Source organism: Gavia stellata, chromosome 7, assembly GCF_030936135.1.
Source record: "Gavia stellata isolate bGavSte3 chromosome 7, bGavSte3.hap2, whole genome shotgun sequence".
Lineage (NCBI taxonomy): Eukaryota > Metazoa > Chordata > Aves > Gaviiformes > Gaviidae > Gavia > Gavia stellata.
The window spans coordinates 30,841,151-30,856,462 of NC_082600.1; the positions used below are offsets into that span (position 1 = coordinate 30,841,151).

Below are 15,312 nucleotides of genomic sequence, written 5' to 3' on the forward strand. Positions count from 1 at the left end.
AGACAGAAACAGGAAGGAAGGACAGACAATAAGGAAACAGGGCATAAACAGGGACAAAAATAGCAGATGAGGAAATATAAGCAAAGGACAATATAGTTCTTTTTATTTAGTTTAAAAAAAAAGTGTGATGTTCTTTGGATCATTGGGAATAAAACGGGCAGGCAAAAGCTCTTAGAGTTGAAAGAGGAATAATCAGCAACCGTGATACTGTGAGTGAGCTAAGTAATGTACAAACTTCTGAATGGTCATCCAAATCTGGTCTTTGAAGTTCATCATACTATTAGGATTGTTGTTTCTGAAAATATATTTATTCACAAAGACTGGTGCCTGTTGTTCGTACTGTCTCACAGAAACTCTCACTACTCTTAAAATAACTTTTTTCTGAGTCATTTCTTCTCTACATAAAATCCAATAAAGATAGGTGCCCAAAACATCTTCCAGTACAGGTTAAGTTTTAAGTTTCTTTTATGTATCACAGCATCAAATACCGTAAACTGAGGCCTTTTTAGATTATACCCTCATGTGACCCTGTCTAAGTCAAAGACTTGCCATATCTAGAGATCAGCTAAGAGATGTGAATGTTTTTAGGTCACATACTCTTGTTTCACTGAGCTGATAAACCAGGGAGGAAGTTATGAACACAATGTCTCCAGAAATTTGTAGCCAGTGATGTATCAAGGGAAGGACAAGAACAGCAAATAAATCTGCCTGAGCCAAGAAAGATAATACCAGTAACTCCCAGAAAGGGGGACTTCAACTCTGCAGCAGCAGCTGGAAGGAGTGTCTGGATTCTGGAAGGACCCTGAGCACAGCACAGGAGAGGGGCCTGTCTTTGCTAAAAATACCAGCACCAAAATGAGTTGCTACGTCCTGTTTAAAGGCTAGTGACAGTATGCTGCAGTATATTCACATCTATTTCACAGTCCCAAACTTCTTTTTTTGTCCACTCTGAGCAACTCTAATAGAAAAGAATAGAAAAATGTAGAAATTAGTTCAGGACCTGTTGTTTGTAAGTGCAAATTTGTTATTTATTCTACAGATAAACCTAAAACAAAATCTCCTGATCAGAACTGTCCCCTTTCTTTCAGTATGAAATATTTGTTATGCAGCAACCTTGATCCAGACTCTGTGGATAACATAAGTCTATAATCAGTATCTTCATTTTTAGTCAAGTTAGTTGTCTGATGTGCTTTTTCTAAAAATGCTGCCAATATAACTATTGATGTTGAAGCAACTTACAGTGATGTAAGGGTACTAGGAAGTATTGCATTGCCTCTTCATATAATTATTCTAAATGTTGTGTTGGCAACATACCTTATTTTCAGATTATTTTACAGCTAATGTATATATTGATTATGAGCTGAACTGCATCCAAAAGACGAACTAATCTTCATTTGCAATTTTTCCATATAATGACCTCTGTAATATATTACTATACAGCTTTATTCTGCTCTGAAAAATAGACAATTATGGATGACCATCATTCCTTGGTTTGCATACCCTGAGTATTTCGGCTTCAGACAGTGGACTGGGGGTGGAATGCCCTTGGGCAGCTGTTATTTCTGCTGATGGTCAGCTGCTACCTTGCACACACACTGGGCAGCACTGGAGGCCACTCGATTGGAGCCATGCCAGCACCTCCCCTAACTGCTCCCAACATTTCTTTACTCTTTGATCTCATAGTTGCTAGAAATGAGCCTCATTCCCTGGCATTCAATTCCTTGAAAGGTGCATGTAATATACATATACCACGGTTGCTCCTGTAACCTGAAATCAGAGTGGGCCTATGGCATGATGTCAATTAAACAGAGATTTGTGCACTTCCAAAAATTTTACCTTTTCCCAAACAAAGAACAAATCATGTTAAAAGAATGAAATTAGCCAAGTTGCATACATTTACACAATGGCACAAAATTAATTCCACAGGATTTTCAGTGGCTTTTAAATAAAAATGAAATTCATTATTTTTTACATAATGTTTTCAGTAAGTTAACCAGTAAGTGGTAGAGAAAGGAAGAAAGCCACTATACTCTTGGCCTGATGGTCACAAAGCAGGATTAAACAATTCTTATTGAAATAACATAACTGTAGTTCTCTAAATAATAATTAAAATGGCAGTTATATTTGCAGGGAGATAACATCTCTAATTTTTTTGCAGACGATAGGGTTTTTTTTTTTTAATATATTTCACAAAATCTGTAGAAGTGCACGTGCAGGTTATTTTTTCTAAAGTTTAATAATTGGTATGCATATGCTATTACTTTTTAAAATCAGAACAATATTTGAACATTTAATTTGTTGGAATAAAATACATAGCAAAAAAAATTGTTAGAGAGTACACTAAAGTAAAAAATATCTTCATAAGGAGGAAAGATTCTAGCTTATGACTTATTTAATCTCTGAATTCCTAACAGCTACGTTTCTAAAGTTATGTGAGTCTTGTTCATTTGAGAAGGAAATTAAAATTTCTGTAAAATAGCGGCAGTAACAAGTTCTGGCCTCAAGAGGGCGATATATCACCATGTCTAAAAGTTTTCCAAAATGAAGGCTAAAACCACTTTTTACTAAAATAGAACAGATGCTGTTCGCTGGTAGGTAACTTCTAAATATACTGACCTCTGCTGTAACATTGACATGACTTAAGATATAATGACCACGATTCCACCTCAAAATCGGAACGTTTAATTCAGCATTTCATATTATTCAAGGCTAATTGGTTAGAAGAGGCTAAATTTGTCACCTCACAAGAGATATATATTTCTTTGACCCATTAACTTCTTTTGGAGTTAAGATTTCCGAGTTTAAAAACAGGGAAAATGGTGATTGCCACTATTTGCTTAAATATGGCAGCAGTGAGGAGAGATTAAGATTCACCACCTCTTTTCTTTACTCCATTATTATTTCTCTGGTTTTCTAATTTAGCCTTCTGTTATGTACTTGGTTCTTGCTCATCTGCAATCTCCAAAGAAATCCTGTCACTTTTAGTTCCTCCATTAATTGCTTTTCTTTTGCCTCCTAATTAATCTACCTTCCCTTTTAGATAGTTTCTTTTTTCAGCAGTCTCTCGTGGGCATTCCTTTTACACCCTCTTTAGACCCTAATTCTGACTTACTTTTTTCATCCTAAAATTTGGATATGTTTACAGAATAAAATAAAACAAATTTCTGGTCTTTTTTCTTTTGTCTTCTTATTCTTTACTCTTAACTCCAGAAACTTCTCTGTTACTAACAAATTTACTATTGTTTTTCTGGTTTTCTGTACCTCAACAGAGCTGTAGGAGATTTGCAGTGCAATGCATAGATGAGGTTGACCCTAGTTTGGAGTTACCTGAGCCAATTTTATGCTAGCTGCTATAGGTCAGTTGCTGCTCATAGTGCAGCAGTATTTACATTTTAGATTACCCTGTGTGTCTTTAGTCTTATGTAGCACAATGACGAAACATTCATGTAGTCATATGCTGGCATCAGTAGGGAAAAAGCAATTAGTAATATTAAGTTACTGTGACTTGAACATCTATACTGTCTACTATCAAAAATCTGTTTGCTTGTTGGTTCTTCCTCAGTCAACCTGGAGAGATTCCAAACATTGTGCAAGGGAAACCAGAGGCAAATCTAGCCCTCGTTCAGGTAAACCTTACTTGACCTACATGAGAATCAGCATTCAAAATAAGTCTTTACTAACAATAAAGGAATATTCAGACAAGATTCCAGTTTGATTTGCTAAGGGCAGCTCAGCTGCTTGTGAGGATTAGCATCTATGCTCCAAAACCTAAAGCAAGGATGAGAAAACAATTTTTTGCTTTTCTGGTTGCTTTCAAGATAATTTTCAAATACCTGTGTAAGTATACAGACAGTCTGAAACAAGCCTCTGAGAGACAGTTTCCTGTCCATATTTACCAGAAATTATATTCACTCTGGTACCTGATGATGACAATCATGATTTAAGAGTCAGCATGATTTAATGTTTCATTCCTGATCAAAACATACTGGAAAAGTTGAAGGAAGGAAAACCAGTTGCTGTCAAAACATATAAAGATATACAAGAAGAAAAACATATGAACATATTTTGAGGAGTTATGCAATAATCTTACATAAGTGGACTTGATCTTTCTTCTCAGGTTAATCCTCTCTAGACCCTTGAACATTTCTCTTGCTCTGACTCATCTCCAGCATGTACACATTTTAAGGCAATGATGCATTAACAACAGTAGATAGACTGGAAATTGATTTAGGTAGAAGTCAGTAGCAATGTATTATTTAAATAATTAAATATTTAGAATAGACCATAGTGATTTTGGTATACTGTATCTTTCTGGACTATCCTGTACTTCCTCACAGAAGATACATAAAACATAAGTATCCAAGAGCCTAAGTATATTATGTAAGAGAACAGCTAGACCTTAAAACATTGGGAAAGGCATATCACTATGAAAATATAAAGCAATGAGCATTCTCTCTCACCCCTCCATATTTACCATATTTATAGGAATATTCGAAACCACAATTTTAAAGTCAATAGTTTTCTGTTTAATAATGGTGGCACTTCAAGAAGCCCTAAAATCAATACAGTAACTAGTTAACAGGGTAGCTCAGAAGTTATCTCAAACTCTTCACAACCAACCAACAAAACCTCCTATAAGATAGCAGTTATAGAGGATTCAGTCCTGAACAACACAAGAAGATTCCTCTTAAATCACAATATGCAACCTGAAGTAAATTCCCAATAGCAATTTGACTCCTTCTGTCTGCTTTTTGAAAGCTAGTGCCATCACTGAAAGCTTCCAAACCTAATTCAATGGTTTCTGAGTGCCTTTCTCTACCTCCATGCGAGAACTGAAAGCACTGAACTATCCCAGGCAACAAAGAGTGTCTCTGCACTGATAGGAAGGAGTTGATCATAAGATCATTTTAGGGTTGATACTGATTAGTTCTCCACATTATCACTGTGTCCCTTTTAAATCTGGAGCCTCTATTGGCTTTCCAGGTAGGTCACCTGGCACACACTGCTCACCTTCGAGCCTGTCCTTTGCTACAGTGAGAGCAGGAAGTCCACCTCTTGCAGTCTTACCATTCCCGCTCTCCATCTTCAGCTCTGCTGCACCCTTTTGCATATTAGCAGAGATCCAGAAGGTAAGAAATAATCCTTGACCAATTTCTAGAAAGTTTCCAGATCACAAATAAATAACGTGGATGGCTCTGGTGCAGGCTTGTGGCTAGGCTGTGATACAGATGATTAAGACACCACTCTGGGTTATAAAGCCAATGGTCACTTAAAGCTGATCTGAGTGACTGCATTAGAATAGAAGAGGAGGGCTCACAGAATCATCTATGCAAAAGCAGCTGTTCCTCAGTTCATCTAAGCTGTTAGTAGCCATCCCTGAGCTGAGATGTGGTATCCAACTATGTACACAACAAGAGAGAATCAGGAGGCTTTTTGCAGCCAAAGGTCTCACATCAGATGTGAGTCAAACATTGGATGTAAACATATCCCTTACAATCAGTTCTAAATACTAGTAAAGACATACCCTCAAATCAATGCTACTAAAATGATTTGTGAGCAGATTTTTTTCTATTTCTCTCTCTCTGCCTCTCTTTTTTTCCCCCAGATTATTTGGAATTACTTGCCAAATACTGAATGTAAAAAATCTCTTATCTAAAACCGCTCACTGCCAAATCATTTTGAGGTCTTTATGCTGGAAATTCAAACAGTTCTGAACAAGCATATGCTTCACAATAGATGTGTTTCATTAAGGAATCATAATTCCTGCAGTCAGTTTTAGATGTAAAGTTACAAATTCAGAATTTGCACAGCTTACATAGAAGTTGCTGTTTTCACAAAGATTGCTGGTGACAAACTCACTCAGACTATTTGTGGTAAAGCAAATGCCAAAGAAAAGTGAATGTACTTGGAGAAGCTGTTTAAAATGCAAGCAAACTGTTAGGAACTAAGTGTTTTGGAGGAACAGAGGGTTCACTGTATTTCAATATCATCTTCTAGTAAAGAAGTATGTGTCTGAGTGAAACTGAGAGTTCCATATGTATACTACATTACATGTAATTTAGTTTAACCAGCTTGAAAACTGAGGGATGGGCTTTCAAAGCAGGGGAGTATCACCAGACTCAAATCAACAAAGCACAAACTTGACTCTCAGTACAAAATGTGAAGTGATATTTTCAATTATGCTGCACAAAGCACCAAGACTGCTGAGAAAACTGCAGAGTTGCCAAGGAATTTCTGCATCTGACAGTTCTTTCACTTACTGTTTTTTATAAACTGGTCACTAACCAAGAGCAGTATTTCAATCTGAATTGTATGAAGAAGTACAAGTAAGATTCAGAGATGAATAAATTTTGGCAAGCACTCTATTAGGAAAAATATGCAATCCTTTTATTTTAAGAGGGTCAGTATTAGAAGCACTGTTACCAAGTTATTGAAAGCAAGAGGGAAGGGGAAAGCAAAAGGTTGAGGGGAACACTACAACACTTAAAATCCTTTATGTGGTAATCCAAAATAAGCCAGTCCTGTTCCCTGTTGATTATCTTTGCTTTTTCCACCTGTTCTGTCGTTACAGATTTCGGTTCTATGTTTTTTCTTTGTTACCAAGTCTCATCAGTGTTATTAGTTCCTATTAGTTTTTTTGCTACCTTAGCCCTACAGCCCCAACTTCATTTGTCCTCTATGCATGCTTTTCCCTCTAACGATGAAAATCGCCTCCAAACACAAATAAACTTTGCTTCCCCTAAAACAATCCAGCTTCTACTTTGACTGTACTGGTGTGTTTTCCATCCATTCTCTGTCTAGAAGCAACTCTGTCCCCTTTCAATCTAAACAACACAAATTCTTTCCCCTTTGTGTCAGTTGTCCAAATATTTTCTAACCAACTGGCTCTCCACTGCCCAAATGGACTCCCAGCCGTATCTCCAACATACACTTGCTCTACCAAGTCCATTAACCATTTGCAGAAGCCCACCATTTAGTCACCTTTTATGACTACCCTCTAAAAATTCAAATCTTTCCCACCCAAACACACAAGCTATTTGCCACACTAACAAGTTTAGCTCTGATATTCCACTCTCCTTTGTAGACCGTACTGATTCTTAGTTCCTTCTAGACAGGAAAATTATTTCCGTTACTCCAAATAATTTGGAAAAGGGGTCTTTAATATCTGCTCCACTGAGGCATCTTGGGTTCAGAGGGGATAAATTGTTGCACAAGGGTAAGGGGGTCCCTGACTGGGTCCTGGAAGGCAACAATGTCTTTTATCTGGCTTTTTGCTTTAGGATCCCTGGGGCATGCTCTAACTCACAGCAGAAAAACATGCAGAGTAGCATTATTTTATTCCCTTAGCACGTCAAGAAGGTGAGTAACCAGTGCCAAGGCTGACTGAGGTCCCCAGACAAAATACAGAACCAATGGAGTTGAGGGCAAATTTATGAAATGTGATGAGCTAAAAAGATGGTATCTATAGATATCAAATTGCTTCTTGCAGAGGAAATTCAGCTGCCTCTTACAGAAATGGAGCCTGCGATAAAATGAGCTGTAAGTCTGTATAACAGGAAAAAATTGGCAATTTGCTCCCTACAATTAACCCTGGGGCCTGCAAAGCAAACACATCTTCATTTAAATGGAGTGTCTTGCAAATGGTCACATTTCTACCCTTTGTAATAGTGCCCTCAAAAATCAAGTAGACGGGATTATCAGTGATCACAGATTACAGCACAAGGATGTCAGTATAGTCAATCTGGTATTGCTTTTTAGAGAAGGAGATAAAACTGCCTGAAGAAGGTTTTTTTATTGATATTATTTTATTTACCTAAGATGATTGAAAATGCATTGTCATTAGATCAGCCCAAGATCAGTTTTTTCTTCCAGTTTTTCAGTTTGCACATAAAGATGGGGGAAAAATTAATTATTACTATGATTTTAGGGAAAACTCAGTTTTCCTACAGAAAGTCAACCTTAAAGCATTCCGAAACTGATACTACAGAGTCCTAGTGTTACATGTGAGAAGTGGCAATCGGCCATCTTACAACGAAGAACTCTACTACTTTATCTGTGAGAATGATTTTGTTATGTCTTTTTCCCCCTCCAGTTAGAATAACAGAAACTACAGAGCTTAATCTGCATTCTAAAAATTCATTTGGAGTAGCTACTAAAAGCTGAACTATACTTTAACAGTAAGAGGAACATTCAGAATTTGGTATCACTTGTTCTCACATTTAACTCCAAAAAGTAATTTCTGAAACACACAAGGAACTGTCACAGAAATTGTTATGTACCCCAGAATGGAAGCACCCAGTACTAAAGGCATAAGAAGCATGTGCCAAAGAATTAGCTGTAGTGTAAGGCAAAAATATGTCAAGAGTATGCAATATTTATTGCAAAGCAAGAAAGTGATCCTATGTAACAGCAAATGGGCCAGTCAAGCAGAATTGTGTTTTTAGGTAGACAGATAGATTAACAGCATGGTAATACAAGGACATCTGCATAATTTGCAAGTATGAAAAACTGCATTTTATCAGTTTTTGCACATGACTATCCTCCGTATAACTGAGAAATTAATAAGGCTTCCAATAAATGCTTTAGCATACGTTCAACAAATTGCTTACTATGAAGATATTGCCAGATTTATACTAGTTCAAAATTATGCCCATCATAATAAAATACTGAAACTTCTTTCTTTGGCCTATTACCTAGCTAAAATATGACTTTCAATGATTGTGAGGTTGCCAGTCATTTCTAAGCTGTTGTTATCCCAAAATGAAAGGTTGAGTTATTCTAGTTTTGTTTTACCATCTCAATAAATAAAATACATTAGGCTAGACATTTGCAGCAGTGTAACTGGATTACTTATGGACATGAGCATGCTTCTTCTGTCCTTAAGTTCTCATTTCAGATCTGACTTCTTTAGCACAGAACTACCACTAACAAAAGTAGTACTGAATTATTGCTAAGATATATGTTCATGAAGTTAGGAAACCCATTTTTGAGTTGGAGACTTCTTATTTAATAACAGAATTAATGTAAATGCCAAATGACGATAATTAAAAAAGCAATGTCACACTTTTGTTACTCTGCTTAGGGAATTATGAAACAGGAGATCTAGCAAAAGAAAGGACTCAGTTGTGACACAGGTATGGTATTTTTAGTTAGCTTTTGTTTACAATACTTCGTAACACCACATAAGGAAGGAATTTTCTATTTTTCTATTACTTATGTCAAATTAAAGTACCTCAGCAAGGCACCACAGTGTTATTGAGGCAGGATTTACCTTGGCAAGAGCTCTTGTATTGAAAAATCGGTTCTTTGCTAGTCTTATAAGCAGAAGATATTACTAGCAACAATGGAAAAACTTAGGTAAATAAGCAGCTTGGGGAAACTTTATATGTCTTTAAAATATTATAATTGCTTTGCAAAACATTTCAAAACTTGTTTTGATTATTTTTATTCACCATTCAGGAAGTACATTTTCAATCCATTTAGTGTAGCTAGCATACATCTTTCTGCATTAAATAAATATGAAACTTTCCTGTGTGTTGCTTTTAAGGGCATGGATCACTGAGCTACCTCTCTTCCTAGCAGTGCTCCTTGCATCTGGTCTTCTTTCTTTTTAAAGCCCTTCTTCTACTCTGAGCCCCTTCCCACAACATACTTCATATGATTATTTTCAAACTCCATGATCAATGTATCCCAAACATTCATCACAACCAGGAACACTGAGAAATTGTAGAAAAAGCAGCGTCAGCAGTAGCAAAGTTCCTCAAGGACAAGAGCAGCAGCTGTAATCACTAGCTAGAAGGGTTTACTCTGGCCAGAGAACAGCTAACTACCTTTAATTGCTGTCAGGAACTCAATCTACTCTCTAGAGGAGGTGAGGAGAGGGTGGGTCTGGAGAGTAAACGGGTGTTTACAGCTGCAGCCAGTTGTTACAGCTGGATTTTATTCCTCCATCCTGGCAGGACTGAACTGCAGCTGCAGGGAACCACACAAAGAGAGATGATCCCCCAACAGAGAATTACCTTTTCAAAGTTTGAGTCAAAACAAACATGATGATTTGAGAGGGTAATGCAAAAAGTTTCTCTGCCACCTGCTTCTTGCCAAAAAGATGCTAGTCAGTGGCTACTGGAGGGAGCTGGTCCCTAGACACTCAAAAATTCCATTCCTTAAACAGGCTTCTGTAGTATCATTTGAAAGACGGCATCTTATGTATTCACAAGTAGCTTTGATGGGATTTGTTGCTTGCACAGAATGAAGGACTCTGTATCTGTCAGCTTCCTCTGGACTAATTTTCAACACTACACAAACTTAAGCACAGAAACAGCTTTCACTTATGATGATGCTTCTTTCCTCAGAGTCCGGAAGATGAACTCCAGCCATCAGGATGGAGGGAACAACTTGAATCATTAAGCTCTGCCCTTTAGAGCTGACTGTTTCAAGGCTGACAGCTGCTGCTCCCTCCTTTGTTTAAGAAGCAATTTCTCTTTCTGTGTTTTCTACCCTGATTTTGTACTCAAACATCTCTAGCCCAACTACTTTTCTACCAGTCATAATACTTCCAATGTCTTCAAAAGTTACAGAAATCACGCACTGTAAGAAGCGTTTACTGAAGTTATAAAACTAAGTCCTTTTTTCTTAGCTCTTACAGAGCTTGATAACACAGAAGGATAATGCAGATACCAGATTTAGCATTTAAGTGCTAAATCTAAACCCTTTAATGCATATTTCATTAATTTTAAAGGATTTTGAAATGTAGTAGAGATGGAGCTTTCTTTTCTGACATCTACTTTACTAAACTATATTGGGGATGGACCTGAAACATTCTGAATAGGAGACTTCTCCTCTACAATGGCCAGGAAGACAAAGCCATCAGAAAATTGAAACAAAACTTTACTGTGAATGTAAGCTAATAATTATATTATTGAGATGGCTCGGTTCTTATTTGATTATTCATTCAAATTCACCTCCCTTTCCAAAGTTTATCTTTTTTCTTGAAAATATCTCTCATAGTGTTAACTACTGCAAATGATTCCACTTTACAGAGAAGAGTTACTTCTGAAGAAGTGATGCCAGAAGCCAAGAATGAAATACTATCTCATCTGAAGTTTAATGGGATAGTATATTGCCCTTATTGCTGTAGCATGTTGCACTATTAAATTACCATTATTTAGGAAGAATTATTTAAGAAAAAAAAAAGAAAAAAAGATGTTATGCTTAGTTCCACAAACACTGGAGGGAAAATAATCACTGCAAGGAAAGAGAACTGATTAAAAAGAAATGTGGTTATTATACATTATATGATAAGAATAAAGAAAATGATTCCTCTATTCTTGGACTAAAGCAATTATTTTTTATTAAGAAAATAGGCAGATGATATTACTTCATTCAAATGCAATAAAGATCCCTTATTTTCCAATGTTTATCTTTAACTTCATCCAAAAAATAACATGTCATGTACCTGATCTTGGCAAACAGAAGCTCTATTGATAAAATAATGTTTTGCCAAGTTTAAAGGCATTGGTGTAAGTAAAACAACGTAGGCAAATTCTGTATAGTTAGTTAAAGTTAACTGCAGTCTATTGGAATTACAACGATCACTGCTGTTCTCTACTCCTAGCAGTCACTAGATGACACTGTTTTCATCATTAAAAGAAAACAAGAAAGCAACTTCACCCCTGCCCACAACTCCATCTCCATATATAGGCTTATCAAAAACACAGCAGAAGAACACAGGATTATTGCCTTACCTCAATTTTTTCCCATATGGTTTCGTAATTCTCTTGATGTTGTATATCTTGCATCAGTTGATGAATTAAAGCTGATTTATTTGAGGCAGAAGTCTCATTCTCAGTGGGCTGAGTGACAGTAGTCCTTTCTGACTTTTCTTCAATGTATTTTTTAATGCAAGATACAGGCATACAAAAATCTTCATCAGACAGAATATCACTGAGAGGCCCAGATTCTATACTGTCACCTAAGGAGGATACTATATCACTTGAAGAGCTTGGTGACATTCTACCCATTTTTTTATGCTTTCTTGTCTGGTTTGTTGGATACATTTCTGAATCTGAGTTCATTTCTGACAGCTCCCAGTCATCAATGTTTTGAATGGTTTCTCTTCTGGGCTTTTGGGGTAGCAACTTTGTCAAATTTTCTAGTTTTAAAGCTAATACTTCAGTCTGTTTGAGATGTGAAGGTAGTGCTAAATATTCATCAGATCCATACCAGACTTCACCATCTTTACTGGTTTTTTGAGTATATTTTGTTGCTGAGGAGAAGCTTTTATTATTCTTTTTTCTCAGTAGAAGAGGTGATGAGTTGGTAAGCTCAGAACCAGCTGAGGAAGCACTCTTTTGGCTACATGTTGGTGAAGTAAAGGCATCAGTTTTGCCTTGTGATTGCCTGTTTGGGTCTCTCTGGTTACAAGAATCTGATGATGCAGAAGAATCTGTTTCTGTCTCCTCCAGAGACTGAGAGTTATGAAAAGTAATTCCATTTTGTAGAGAAGAACGTCCTCTTTTTTTGACTTGTATTGGTGGAGCCATTTTACACATACCTCCAGGTGTTCTGCCAGCTTTCACTTCCTCTGGAGCATCGTGAGTTTTCTTGTGCTTTGATTTTTCTTTACAGGTGTAGAAAGTAGACTTCCCTAGACTTATGGGACTGTCCTTAAAGTGATTATTTGTTGTGTACTCAAGATTTCTATCACCTATTGTATTTAAGCAATCATATGACTGACTAACTGCAGATGGACTGGTAGTGTAGGGTGACTGTAAAGCTAGGCAAAGCTTGGACCTGTCTGGTGGATCTAACAATGAGGGTGTGCTTCTACTCATTTCATTTTTGACTATCTGAGATATTTGCCTTTTTAAATCGTTGGCTTCCACATAATCTTTAAACACATCATCTTTCAGAAATAGACCTCTTTTGGGCAATGTAGGCTGCGTAGGGGAGTCTTCGTTATAGTTAAAGCAGTCTCTTATGGACCTCTTAGGAGTTGAGTTTTCACAGTGAGAGTGTTTGATTTTTTCATCGATGCACTGTGGAAGACTGCATTCTGGCTTCTTTAATGTGGAAACTGGTTTGCTGTCAGTAGGTAAAACACCATCTTCAGAGCAAGGTCCTTTAGAAAGAGAGGAGTTTGCAGAAGGAGCTACTAGTGGGAACTCATGTGGTGCTTTCCTGTCTTTGCTTTCTTCTCTATCTTCTGCTGAAAGAGGTACATGGGTTTCTTTCTCATTTAATGCTTCATTACATTGGGAAGCAATGGAATCAGTTGCTACTGCAAGTAAACCCACACTTCTGATAAGTCCTGGAAAGTCCTTATCCATCTCACTGTAGTTCCAGGATTCAAATGATTTTGCTTTCCCTTGGCTGGAGGTCATATCATCCAGAGCACCAAGCAAATCCTCACTAGGACTGTAGTCAGATAGTTCAAATGCAGTAATACCACAATCCAGTGACAAGTAATTTTGAGAACATTTGATGGTTAACTGTCCAGAATCATCAACTTCAGTTAAAGAGTCAAGACGGTCCTGAAATAGACAAAGAAATGGTGCTTTTTTAGAAGATTAATTTTCATATACAGCACACAAAGTAATCAACTATCAGCTTCTATGTTTCACTGCCTAACATCTAGAAAAGCATTCAGCACTGACCTGCCTGTTTTTGCAGTACCCTGCAGATGAGCAACCCATTCTGAAGTATTTGGCAATTAAAAATAGCAGTAAACTGAAAAATGCTTAGTTTCAGTCTGGTGCAGCAAGTTACCTAAAAATAGCAACTCACTTTTGTATTGGTATTCTCCTCCTTAAATTCTGCTCTCAGTTCTACTTACTCTGTAGGGGGTACTCAAAAATTCCATTTAGCAGACTCATAGTATTTCCTGTGTTAACTACCTCAAACAGGAGGGAAGGGATCTTGGGGACTGCTGAGTATATCAGCCACCTTGTTAACCTTGTGTTCTCAGAAAACCATGCTGCTCTACATTCTTTCAATTGATTGCCAGAATGTTTTTTCCAGGCATCATCTAGCAACGACAGATGTTTCTTCCCATATTTATGAGACAGAGGTTGCTGACTACATTTCACTTTTTTGTAGGATTATCAGCTGAAGATTTATCTGCTGGATATTTAGAGCACAAATGGAGAACAGCTCAAGGAAAAGAACCTATAGCTGGGAATCTTAAACCTCCGGCCTGCCATGTCCCCTTGTCAGCATCTTCTCAATGGAAGTCCTTCAACCTCAGAAACACAGACATAGCCAGAGGAGACCATCTCAGGTAGCAAATGAGATTTTAAGATCAAAGTCAAATTAATGTTCATAATGTAACTTTTTTGAAGGACACTAAAAAAATCTGACTACATTAAGATCTAAAAGCAGCCTGATACATAACAATCACAGCAAAATTATGTTTAGTCAATGGTTTATAAGCATATTTTTAGTAGCTGATTTAATGTTCTAACACCTAGACAGGCCTCAACTATTTCCAGATCCTAGCATGTAATTTGAAACCTGAACATAGGATCAAATAATTCTGAAGCAATTTCTGTTCTTATTTACACTGGTGTACATCTTAAGTAACTCCATGAAACTGCCTAGAACAAGAGAAATTGGCAGAGCTTGTCAACTGGACAAAAGAAACTGAAAAGCAGAATTTAAAATTTAAAAAAGCCAACATTAGCCCAAGCACCTACAGAAACTACTTAAAAACATCATAAAGGGCAGAAACTCATGTTTTAGGATTCTTACTTTAGATGCCTAAATCAGTATACTGGTCTTTCTTCCCAGGTTTGGTTTTCATAACAGAGATTTTTAAAGCAAACTCTTGAGTATCCACAATAGGTTCCTGTCTGAATTATTCTCTGGGACAGCTTGTCTCACTACACTGCCTAAATCCATAGTCTAAGGACCCAAGGCATCATGCCTGAAGAAAGTACAATAACCCCATAATCTCTTCATTTTACAATAAACCACTTGGATTTTGACCTGAACAAGAATAGTCTCAATAAAGAAGGCTATTGTTTGCCATCTTCTATAAACGTATAATATTTGAGCCCTGTACTCTGTACACCCCACTTGCATCACTCAAAGTAAAAATATAAAAAAATTTTCCATCTAAAAATATTATTTATAGAAAAGATTGATTAGGAAGTTATTTATCAACTATAATCTTGGACACTGAAAGTATCTTTTATTTAGCACATTCTATCCAGATGTAGAACCTATACCACAAATTGTGCATTGTCGATAGTCCAGAATTAAAAGGGGAAGTTTCTATAAATCTGTCAAATGTATATTTTGGAGCTGCATTTA

At 36.8% G+C, this 15,312-nt stretch overlaps 1 protein-coding gene across 2 annotated transcripts in view; it reads right to left on the reverse strand.

Annotated features, from left to right (window-relative positions):
* The window catches only part of AKAP6 (A-kinase anchoring protein 6), a 234,450-nt gene that overhangs the window by 175,359 nt on the left and 43,779 nt on the right, over positions 1–15,312 (reverse strand). Inside the window, exon 3 of one of the 2 annotated variants that reach the window (XM_059819289.1) lies at positions 11,745–13,532. In XM_059819289.1, coding sequence (XP_059675272.1) covers positions 11,745–13,532 — 1,788 coding nt within the window. Of the gene's footprint in view, positions 1–11,744; positions 13,533–15,312 lie in introns of those variants that run through there. The other variant, XM_059819290.1, reaches the window with a different exon arrangement.